Source organism: Malaclemys terrapin, chromosome 2, assembly GCF_027887155.1.
Source record: "Malaclemys terrapin pileata isolate rMalTer1 chromosome 2, rMalTer1.hap1, whole genome shotgun sequence".
Taxonomy (NCBI): Eukaryota; Metazoa; Chordata; order Testudines; family Emydidae; genus Malaclemys; species Malaclemys terrapin.
Genome location: NC_071506.1, coordinates 128,143,052 through 128,154,961, shown reverse-complemented (window position 1 = coordinate 128,154,961; position 11,910 = coordinate 128,143,052). Strand labels below are relative to the sequence as shown.

Genomic DNA, 11,910 nt, shown 5'->3' with positions numbered 1-11,910 from the left:
GGGAAAATTGCCTTCTGCAGAGTTGGCTCAGCCAGTCAGGGAGACAGAAAAGAAACCATGCTGAAACTCAAAACACACTACAAAGAGCAAAGCTAGAGGATTCACAATGACCCAGCAAGGGGAAGAGTTAGCAAGAAGATACTTGTTTGTGCAGATAGTCAACGAACACACCAAAACTGGGCAACGGGCTTTTGGCACGAGGTCCTAATGTGAACTCTGCCCCAGGCTGGGCTTGAGTATCTTTGTGGCTTACCTTGTAGCAGTTCGCCCCGTGTCTCCTGCTGACTAGGAGTAACCCAGCCATCTCCTGACAAAGGTTTTATGTGCAGTACTCAGAGTCACCAGGCAGATGTTGATAGTTCTCCAGCAGCCACCAAACCCTCGTCGAGCTGCATTCCAATGGCAGAGCAAGGGGCCACTCCCAGGCCGGCCGCTGCTAGACCAAGCGGAGCCCAAAGCCGAACAGAAGTGCCGTAGAAATCCGTTAGTTATGCTCCCGTAGTGCCCACGGGCCCAATCAGGCTTATGGCTTGGCTGGGTGCTGTACAGACACACGAGGATACATTCCTTGCCCCAAAATACTAATTTTAACCCGCTTACCACAAGTTTTCCTTTAAGACTGACTGCTGTTTTCTGTTGGCTCAGGTCAGAGCTGCCTCTCTGCTGACCCCAGCCAACACCAAAGCAGGAGGCGGCAGCTACCGAGTCCTTGGCTGAGCGATTATGTCACCCAGCAGGCCAGCAGCAGAACCCCGGTGTCCTGTGGCCTAGCCACAAAGCCTTCCCCCAGAGGACCTGATGCAGCATCCTCCATTAGGAGCTTCTGGAGCGCTGAAGTCTTTGCTCCATGCTCTCCTGGCTGTCTGAGAACCAGGGAATGCTGGGAAGGCCCCATATCAGGCTGAAGTGCTCAGAGCAGCCATACAGATTCTCCCCCCCTCCCAATTTAATTTCTCCCAAAGCCAGGTAAAGGAGGTGGCCATATATACTCAAGAGTACTTGAAATCCAAGGAGCAGCCTTTTCACCAGGTCGCAACTTGTGCAATGCCAATAGTAGCTGTGTCTGTACCCATCCCCTTCCCTCCTGCCCCACCTCCCTGCTCACAAGGAATTAGAGAGCACACAAGCCGCCCAGAGAGACGCCTCCCACCGGAGGTGGTATAAACTGCAAGGCTGTATCAAAATCTCTTGGTTAAAGTCTTTAATAATTACAAGAATTCCAGATTCATTACAGAAGAGCTTAGAACAATAATATTTCTCCGTACAAAGGCAAAATAAACTTTTCAAGTAATAGCATCCTGGCTCTGGAATTTGAAATGCCTGTGAGTGGGAGGGAAGGGCTCCTGCTCCTGGGTGTCTGCCACAGCACGAAGGCACCTTTCCCCCGGAGGAACTGCTCCAGGCGGCGAGAGGGTGGGAAATCTGGACTCGGCCTTCAGTGCCCGCAGCTAAGAGGGTGAATTTGCGGGTAATGGGAATTCAATGAAGTGCAAGGTCTGGCACAAGGAGAAGCCAATTAACGATGTGGCTTCGTGTAAAAAAACAACAACAACAAAAATGCACTATTCCCTTCCGCAGCCCAAGCTAAGCGGCCCAGGTTTATCTCCATGCTAACCACAGCTGGGGTTTCCAATACAAGGCAGGGCTGGGGTTTCTAAGAACTGAAAGTGTCACTGGAAAAAGTATGTTCAAAGACACACAAAACCACTGGCCGAACTGTCCTTGCTGAGCCTCTGCAAGGAACCTCCCCCGGAACAAGGACAAGGACACCTCTTATTCTGCTTTGGAAGGGAGCTTCCTTTGGCCTTCCACTGGACAGAAAGAATCTACAGAGCTCCTCCCTGCAGATCTCCTCAGCCACACCGTGTGGATGTACCAGGTGCATTTAAGGCACTCAAGGAGTTCATTCGAGGAAGCAGAGCACCTCACCAGGGTGGAGGAGAGACAGGGGCTCACCAGCCCCTGCACTCCGTGCTCTAGATCAAGGGCTGCAATCAGAGTGCATGGCAGGAGCAACGAGGAGCGGATTCAGAGACAGGGATGGGAAAAGATTGAAGCAGGCTTGGAGCACGGCTGGAATGTATATGGCAAAGCAGGATTGGAGCTGGCTCAGTATTCCCTGCTCTCTCCACGCAAGGCACACAGCAGGGAACCAACTCAGCTATGACAAAGGCCTCCCTGACCTAGGGATGGGGTGTGGGTTATTCACGCTTCCGACAAGATTGCTGGGAAAGGCGCTTTGCCCCTCCCCACATGGGCAGAGTCCCAGCTCGGACACTGCCAGTGTCCTAAGCCCTCTGTTTAAAATACAGATCACAGTGGCTCTCCAGCACGTCGCTATGACACACTCACGCACCAATATGGTGATCCGAGTGCTTCACAAGCTGTGCCCAAGTCCAGAAGGGCCCCTCAGATCCAGAACCCAGCACCAGATGCCAACAGAGGGATTTACATGGGGGTTGAGGAGTGAGAAGGCAGAAAAGGCCATTTATACAATGACAACATATTCCCAAAAGGCAGCAAACATTGTCATTAGTATTATTATTACTGTTTAATACAACCCCATATAAAACTGAAGCAGCAGCAATTTTTATTGAGGGACCTAAACTGAAATAGGTTTAGAACATAATTTAAAAAAATAAAAACAGCAAAAGTAGTAAAATATATGAACTTTTTTTTTTATAGCAACTGATCTCTACCAGCCACTAGTAACTTACTACCAAACTGGTATATCTCTGGTAACAACCCTTTTAAAAAGACATGTAAATATATATTCATATTTATACATATTTGTAGCTATGTACACAAGATTTCTTTTTGTTTGTTTGTTTTTAGCACTGGTATATTTGGCTGCTTCCTCCACTATCAGTACTGAGCCGGGGTATATGCTGCGTCTGGCCAGTTCCAACGTACCATGTGTTTGGTCAGCAAAGCAAATTAGTATTGGAATTAATAAGCCATTGGCCAGTCTTCAAACCATCTCACATAGCAATAACCACCCAGCTAGGGTTCCCGCAGCATCCAAGACAGAGATGCTTCTAACACATTACGATTTCCCAGTCTGCACTTCTTCACTGCTGGTGGAGCTGGACTCAGTACTGGCATTAGCTTATGGAGCTGTCGAAGTTTGGATCGCGTGGGTTTGCAAGTATAAAAGAACACAAGGACAGCCCAGGTTTCCATGTCCTCCTCCTTGGGAATGTCAGTCTGTCAATCCCTTGCAAAGAAGGGAATGCACATTATTGACTGGTTCCAGGAGAAGGAGCCCGCAGCTGGTTCTCTGTCTGGCCACTGGCCAAAGAGTGGGGTTCAGTTTTAGTCCACTGGAACTATTCAAGCACAGATTTCATAGAAGGGAAATAAAAAACAAACCTTTGAGGTGCAGACAGTTCACAGCTAAGGTGGCTGGTGAAGCTGGCATGAGACATCGGTGGATTTGGTGATGGGAGAGGTGTCTTAGAAATCCTTTACGCAATAGCTAAAAGTGATGGATGGCTGCACAGACAGCTTCCTGGCAGCAGCCTGGATAGCAGAGACGCATGCAAACACACACGCACACACACAGAGTTGTCAGTCTGTTGCATGGAAGTCCCAGCCTCAGCGTCGTTTAAGTCCACTGTTGGCGTGCTGATGTGGGTACTTGGGAAGACAAGGTTCGTCTGGAAGGGGATCATGGGAAAAAACTGAGTCCTCCCCTGAGGAACAGGTGGAGCTGCGGGTGTCTGGGAAACTGGGAGAATACTGGTCCAGCGGCATGGAAAGATCCAGGTATTCCTGGAGGGGACAAAATCCCAGGGACACAGCTCAGACCAAGAAACCGGAACCCAGGTTAGAAGAGGCCATGCAGTGAGCACACTACACTAAAGAAACAAGCAGAGCTGCACCAGGAACCTCAGTTCTCCCACACGCGAGGGAACCTTTGCCCTACTGGGCAGGGGAGGCATGGGCATGGAACTCCCAACGATACCCACAGGCACCAGCAACCACGCTGCATGGAGCCAACAACTCCAGCTCGCTCACTTCTGGACTGAGGGTGCCAAGTGGGGGCAAATGATGCAGAGACCGAATTTGAAAGTCTCTTCATAAAGATGGCTATGGGAGAGTTTTATTCTGGAACAGGCATAGAATCATAGCACTGGAAGGGACTTCGTGAGGTCATTTAGTCCAGTCCCCTGCACTCATGGCGGGACTAAGGATTATCTAGACCATCCCTGACAGGTTTTTGTCTAACTTGCTCTTTATTCCAGTGCTTAACCACCCTGACAGTTAGGAAGTTTTTCCTAATGTCCAAACTAAACCTCCCTTGCTGCAATTTAAGCACATTGCTTCTTGTCTTATCCTCAGGGGTTAAGAAGAACAATTTTTCTCCCTCCTCCTTGTAACAACCTTTTATGTACTTGAAAACTGTTATCATGTCCCCTCTCAGTCTTCTCTTCTACAGACTAAACAAACACCATTTTTTCAATCTTCCCTCATAGGTCATGTTTTCTAGACCTTTAATAATTTTTGTTGCTCTTCTCTGGACTTTCTCCGGTTTGTCTACATCTTTCCTGAAATGTGGTGCCCAGAACTGGACACAATACTCCAGCTGAGGCCTAATCAGCACGGAGTAGAGGGGAATAATTACTTCTTGTGTCTTGCTTTCAACATTCCTGCTAATACATCCCAGAATGATGTTTGGTTTTTTTGCAACAGTGTTACACTGTTGACTCATATTTAGCTTGTGGTCCACTATGACCCCCAGATCCCTTTCTGCAGTACTCCTTCCTAGGCAGTCATTTCCCATTTTGTATGTGTGCAATTGATTGTTCCTTCCTAAATGGAGTACTTTGCATTTGTCCTGATTGAATTTTATCCTATTTACTTCAGACCATTTCTCCAGTTTGTCCAGATCATTTTGAATTATAATCCTATCCTCCAAAGAATTTGCAACGCCTTCCAGTTTGGTGTCATCCACAAACTTTAGAAGTGTACTCTCTATGCCATTATCTAAATCATTGATGAAAATATTGAACAGAACCGGACCCAGACCTGTTCCGTGCAGGACCCCACTTGATATGCTATTCTAGCATGACTGTGAACCACCGACAACTACTCTCTGGGAATGGTTTTCCAACCAGTTTTGCACCCACTGTATAGTAGCTCCATCTGGGATGCATTTCCCTAGTTTGTTTATGAGAAGGTAATGTGAGACAGTATCAAAAGCTTTACTAAAGTCAAGATATACCATATCTACTGCTTCCCCCCTATCCACAAGTCTTGTTACCCTGTCAAAGAAATCTATCAGGTTGGTTTGACACAATTTGTTCTTGACAAAGCCATGCTGACTGTTACTTATCACCTTATTATCTTCTAGGCATTTGCAAATTGATTGCTTAATTTTTTGCTCCATGTCTTACCTGGTTGGAGGTCATGGCCACGATCCTATCCAAGTCTTCTACCAGCTGCTTAAAGGTGGGTCTCTGGGATGGGACTGCGTGCCAGCAATCTCGCATCATCATGTATCTGGAAACAGAGGAGTATGAGGAGACTGAACAAGCGTCCTGGGGACAATTCCTAGCTGGCTAGTCTATCTGCTAGAGCCCAGGACACAGGACCTGGCCAGCAGCAGCTCCAAACCTGAGTGAAACGGAGCAGGGTGCAAGCAGCCCACCACAAAGCTGCAGCCCTCGGGGCTTCTGGCTCCTCACACAGATCAAAATGGAGGGCAGCACATGGGGAGCTACTGTCTCCTTGGGGCTGTGCATTGGTGGGAGTGACTCTGTGGGCCACCCAGGCTGCAGTGAGCCAGCGGGCCGCACCTTGGGCCAGGACAGAATCAGAGATGATGTTATTTTTCAGGATTAGCGTTAATCCTTTTCATTAAAAGAAGACGAACCCCCCACCCCAGGCTGGGTACCCTGGGAAGGACACTGTGGCTTGTTCTAAGAGCAGGATATAACTAAAGGCTAAGTTAGTCCCTGCTTTGGGGTCAAGCTGGGATTCTCTCTTGGAAGATGTTGATTATTGCAAACAGATTTAGCTGAGATTTCTGCAGGGCTGGGAACTGCTGGGAAAATAACTCGGAACATCTGCCATTGCCCACAACGTGCCCCTGCCACTCAGCTCTCGGCAGTGCTGCTTGCACTGCTGAGGAGGCTGACTTTTAATATGGTCTCTGCCGATCTCCGCAATAAAACCCTTAGCTGTTTTGCTGAGCTCTGGCTTTGCTGCAGCCCCAGGATCCTGGGCTGGAGGAAGGGACATAAAACAAATGGGTGAAAGTCCAGCAAGGAGCAGTATAGAAAGGACACAGATTAGGAAGAGGAGCTGAAACAAGCCGGGCAGGGGCAGGGCCGAGGAGAGAGCTCCGTCCCCAGATCCATCAACAAACATTGAACAGAGGATGGAAAGAGCCGAAGTGGCAGCAGGAGAAATGTAGGTTTTATAGGAGGAAGTAAAGCAGCGATCTGTGAACAGGCTGGGGATGGCACAGGCTGCCAGACGAGGGGAAGGAATGGCCATCGCTAGAGACATTTGAAGCTGAGACGAGAAGTCAGGGAGGGGACTTCTGCCATCAGCACGTTCCTGGAGGCTCATCTTCTAACTCTGAGTTCTGGAAAAGATTCCCCTCCTCTCCTCGTTTTTCCAAGGCAGTTTATTTTAAGGACATGTCCAGCTAACGAACCACCAGCCGATGTGACTAGCAATAAGGATGCTGGGCCGAAAGCTGCTTCTGCGCTGGGGCAGCCAGGGGAACCAAGTTAATCTAAATCAAAACCCTGCAGCAGCCCAGAGCCTCTCCTTCCTCAGAACCACACAGCTCAGAGTTCTGGTCTGAATCAAGAACCCAAGGCTTGCCAGTGGGCTCTAAGGGCTTATCTACACACGGGGAGTTAGTCCCAATTAACTCCATGTGTAGATGCCCTTATTCTGGAATAATAATATTCCAAATTAGCTTAATCCAATTCCCCAGCTTTAAATTCACACCCTACTTTATTCTGGATTAACTGTCATGTGCTGACAATCCCTAAATCAATTTCACCTGACACACATCTGTCAGTGAGGGTCCTGACACAAAGCAGGGGGAGGGGACAGGTAACATCAGTCAGGACTCTGCATCTCCTTCCCCACCCCAGCTTTGCTCCCTGGCAGAGAGCTGCACTTACAGCTCATTGGTGCAGTTGCTGGGTTTGTCCATTCTGTGGCCTTCTTTCAACAACTTGAAGAGCTCCTCAACGGGCACCCCGGGGTACGGCGAACCACCCAGCGTGAAGATCTCCCACAGCAGCACGCCGAAGGACCATCTGCTCCAGAAACAAAAACACAGTATCAAAAAGGCACAGCTCCCACCACAACACCGCCTTGCAACCCATCCCTTTGCCTGACACACAGCTCCTCTGGGCAGCTGCAGACACAGAGAGGGGAGAACGCCTGTGCCACCAGTGTGCATCACTAGCTCACAAGAACAACACCAGTGCTACCCACTGAGAACACAACACCCTGGGTCCATCTGGCGCAGCGGAAGTAAGTCACAGTCCTAGTGCACTACGCCTTGCCCCTTGGTAGGACACCAAGGCCACGGTTTGCATAAGTGATTAGTGATTTTGGGTGTCCAACTTGACATATCTTAAAGGGGCCTGTTCTTCAGAAAATGCTGAGCACCCATGCTGTGAAAATCAGGCCCCTGCAAGATGTCTCAGGCTGGGCATCCAAAAATCGCTGGACTCTTGTGAAAAACCTTTGCCCAAGTGCCAAATTCAGCTTCCAGTTCCACTAGCGCAAGCGGGCCGGCTTCGACAGCCTCACAGGAGGCAGCTGAGAGCAGAATGTAGCCTCCAAATGTTCGGCGTCAGAAGGCATCTGACAGGAGAGAGTTTAAAAGCTTTCGATGACTTAAAAGATCTTCGCAGGAAAGTGAAGAGCTGGGATTAGCAGCTCTAATTCAGTGGCATTTGGAAGACAAACAAGCCGTGCTCATGACAATTATTGTTTCATTCGATTAAGATGAATCACATCTGGGGCTTTTCACCTTTGGGAAAATACTCAACACAAAGGAGGCTTATGGAGAGGCTGCTTGGCAGGCCGATGGCTAAATATGAAGGGGAGACATGCAGACAGGGTCCCACCACGATGTGATACAGCAGGTGTGCTGGGAGAGCAATGTGGATGGGTCAGCGATATGGAGCTTCCTTCGGAGTCCAGCTGCACATCTGTGTTTGCAGTGGAGAACGCTCAGCACATTGGAAAGAGGCGGGTGTTATCCATGAGAGAGGGGAGAGGAAAAACAGTTCCCTGGAACAATGATTTTGGTACAGACCCTCCCACAACCCAGATGGCCCTAATCTAGTCTATCATTTGAATTGTGCCTAGGCACGCATAGCCATGCAAGGACCATGCTGCGACACAGAGACCTCCTCATGGCTGGCAGGAGCAGTGGGGTACTCACACGTCGCTCTGATGGGTGTATATTCGGTCGAACAAGGCCTCCGGTGCCATCCACTTCACTGGTAAGCGACCCTGGAATGCAGGAAAGCCCCCACCTGAATTCAGCCTCCAGAGCAAAAGCAGGCATGATGCAGTTACAGAGGGGAGGCTAACATACCTTCCACAGACACCCAGCCTCGGTACATGGCACCCTGGGCAATGCCAGCAAGGGCGTCATGACACTGATGCTGGGCAAGTCTCTTTGGCAAAGAGGGACCTTCGTCACGGGTAAAAGGGACAGACGATGTCTAGTGCTCCATCCCCGAGGGCTTTACAGACGATCACCCACCACCAAAATGCAGCCTCCCCCGGGGGGAAAATGGCAGCGTCTAACGTCTTTCTCCTAACTAGTTAGTGCCGCCACTCTTGTGAGAAAGGCCAGGGAGCGTTCCATGATCGCACGTGTTCGGGACCTTGGCACCAGGAGGAGAAACTCGGGGCCTTCTCTCTCCCAGCCCCGAGACTTCATCCGCCTTGGGAACATAGAACGGCCTTCTCATTGCCATGGCAACTGAGCGGTGTGGGAGGCAGAGGGCGAGGAGAGAGGGCAGACTGGGGGGAGAACAAAGGGAGCAGAGGGCACGCTGCCCACCAGGCAGATGTCATTCTGCTGTTACAGTACCGAGGAGAATCTCTATGTATATGGCAACCCATGCTCAGAGAGCTCGGGACTCTGGTACAGAAACCACCCTAGAAAGTCTCCAGCCAAGCTATAAATATTGGCAGCAGCCTCAGGAAAAACCTGCTAGCTCTAAAGCGGAGCTTCAGCACGTTTCCCTTCCCCCACTGCACCACTCACATTAGTCGTCTTCTTGTAGTAATCTATGTGGTGGATGTCCCGGGCCAGGCCGAAGTCTGCGATCTTCATCACGTTGTCTTCCGTCACCAGGACGTTCCTGGCAGCCAGGTCTCTGTGGATGCACTGAAGAGAATGGAGATCCCGTTAGGCCGGGGGGTTCCTCTGCTGCATTGGCTGGAGTGGTAGCAAAGACACTGAACTACCCGCCAGCCTTCAAAGGGCCACAGCCACGATCCCAGAGCACAAACCACGGTCAGCAAGGGGGGAGCCAGGTGCCAAGCCCTAATCCCTTCCTGGCCAAGGCAAGGTGGGAATCTCTAGAGCCCCTTTCTCTTACTGCTGATGTACGTGCAGCGGGCGGGGCTCCTCCAGCATTGTTAGAGTGATCTTTCAAGCATTATAAACGTGTCCTGATTCCAGAGAGAATGCAGGTAACGGGTTTCATTTCAGTAATTACCTCCTTCGCTCCAGCCTCACTTCCGCTTCAGCTAGGGGTGTGCGGAGATGGACTCAGTGCCATTGTATTGCTTGGCTTTTAATTTTCAACATGCTGGGGAAAGAGGCCAGATCTGCAGCCCTGAACAGCTAAGATTGCCGCTTGTCCGCAGAGCCCGGACAGATGGTACAGTGGCATTCACAGGCCCCAGGCAAAGTCCTCGGCTCTGTTCGGGGACAGGCCTCTAGAGGGAGAAGGAGTTCGGTCTTCACAGCTCCCTTGGCCTTTCAGTGGCAAAGGGGCCAGTTAGTGACAGCTGCAGGGGTGGATTTGGGGATCCTGGGATCGAGAACCCCAAACTCATTTGACTCAGACCAGCCAAGCACCAACTGAATTTTCAGTCACAGTGGCTGTTTTCATCACTTCGTGTGGATTCAGACTAGGAACCCAGGGCCTCCATTGACTGGGTCAGGCCCGTAGAGGTGCCCGATCACCACTCCTCTGCGTTCCCCAGGCCCTGAGAGGGACAGGGGTTCTGCGAGTGCTCCCCCAGGGATGGAGCTCGCAACCATTGCTCACCTTTTTGGATGCCAGGTATTCCATTCCCCTGGCCACCTGGTACGCGCAGGACACCAGGTCCTTAAAGGAGAGCTGCTCCTCAGGGAGGTGGGTCGGGTTGTAGCAGTATTCCATGCCGGGGGGCCGCCGGGCCTGCAGATACTCCCGCAGGTTGCCTTTGGACGCATACTCCACGATCACATAGAGTGGACCTAAAGCAAACGGGAGGGGACAAAGCCGAGCGTCTCAGGCTTTGGGCTTGGATGCACAGGACACATGGCTGCATGGGCAATTAAGCTGTGTATTGTGCACATGCACAAGCCCTTCAGAACCCCATGACTGCGAAGTGTCTGTCTGAGGGGCACCTGTGGGCTTGGGCAGGGGTTTCAAACAGGGGAACCCTGCAGCAGCTGACCCACAGCAAGGAATCAAGGTCTCTGCTCAGAACAGAGCTCAGGCATCTTGCGTGCGTATGTACACACCCCCATGTCCCCAGCACACTCTCACACACATACACATACCACTTCTTTGGCAAATCAGAAGCTGCTCCTCTGATGTGTGAGGGGAAGAACTGGCCCTGCTCCTGCTCTGTGGTGAGCCAGCCGCACTCCAAGCCAGAAAATCACATAACAAAAACAAACCCAGGCCCACATACAGGCTGGGTGTGACGTGACTCTTCCAACCCCAGGGCTCTGTGAACAGCTCCAGCCATGTGAAAAAAACCCACTCTGCTCCACTCTTCCCCACCGCCGATATCAAGTGAGCTGTGTGCGTGCACATATGCACAACCGTGCCTGCATAAATACCTCACAGAGGCTTTCAGGCACGGCGTGCCTTCCGTTCCTTCAGGCCCAAACACATAGAGACTCTAGAAATGGCCAGACAACTCTAACCCCATTAGCGTTTGCCAGGAGAGGTGCCTCCTTGCCAGCCACACATGCCCCCCCATCCCCCGATCTTCATATGAAGAGTCATACTGGGTCAGACCAAAGGTCCATCTAGCCCAGTAGTCTGTCTTCCAATAGTGGCCAATGCCAGGTGCCCCAGAGGGAATGAACAGAGCAGGGAATCATCAAGTGATCCATCCCCTGTCACCCATTCCCAGCTTCTGGCAAACAGGCTAGGGACACCACACCATCCCTGCCATTCACCGGGCACTGGCCCATTCAGACAGCTCTGGGATGGCCAACTATTTTCAAAACTCATCTGGATTAAAGTCCCTGTATCTTTCCACCTCTACAACCTCACCCTGGAGGCCCACGCTACCCCCAGCATTCTTGCTGTCCTAGCAGAGAAGCAGTTTGCTGGAGTTTCAGCCATGCACAGATAACTTACCATCCTGAGTGCAGGCTCCCAGGAGGTTGATGATGTTCTTGTGCTTGCCAATCATTTTCATCATCTCCATCTCAGATATCAGGTCAGATAAATCCTTCTCCGTAGCATCAGCTTAAAGCACAAAGAAAGGCACAGGTCATGTTAGTTCAGGCTGGGTTAAGCTAAAGCAAGGCCTAGAACTAAGTCTGCAGCAGCATCCGTTAGGGTAGCTTTAGATTTACAGACTTGGTTTTCTCTGTCCTCCTCCTTGGCAGAGATGCAGAGCACTCGCACAGTGTACGTACAGGCATATCTCGCGGTAGCCCCATCAGAATGA

The 11,910-nt window shown here is 50.7% G+C and overlaps 1 protein-coding gene across 4 annotated transcripts in view; it reads right to left on the bottom strand.

The window, feature by feature from the left end:
• Positions 1–1,186: 1,186 nt before the first annotated feature.
• The window catches only part of FGFR1 (fibroblast growth factor receptor 1), a 76,577-nt gene continuing 65,853 nt past the window's right edge, over positions 1,187–11,910 (bottom strand). For all 4 annotated transcript variants that reach the window (XM_054017382.1, XM_054017383.1, XM_054017384.1 and 1 more), the window contains 7 exons: positions 11,595–11,705; positions 10,281–10,471; positions 9,266–9,388; positions 8,429–8,499; positions 7,149–7,286; positions 5,400–5,505; positions 1,187–3,774 (listed from right to left, as the gene is read on the bottom strand). In XM_054017382.1, coding sequence (XP_053873357.1) covers positions 3,598–3,774; positions 5,400–5,505; positions 7,149–7,286; positions 8,429–8,499; positions 9,266–9,388; positions 10,281–10,471; positions 11,595–11,705 — 917 coding nt within the window. In that variant the 3' untranslated portion in view covers positions 1,187–3,597. The remainder of the gene's footprint in view (positions 3,775–5,399; positions 5,506–7,148; positions 7,287–8,428; positions 8,500–9,265; positions 9,389–10,280; positions 10,472–11,594; positions 11,706–11,910) is intronic.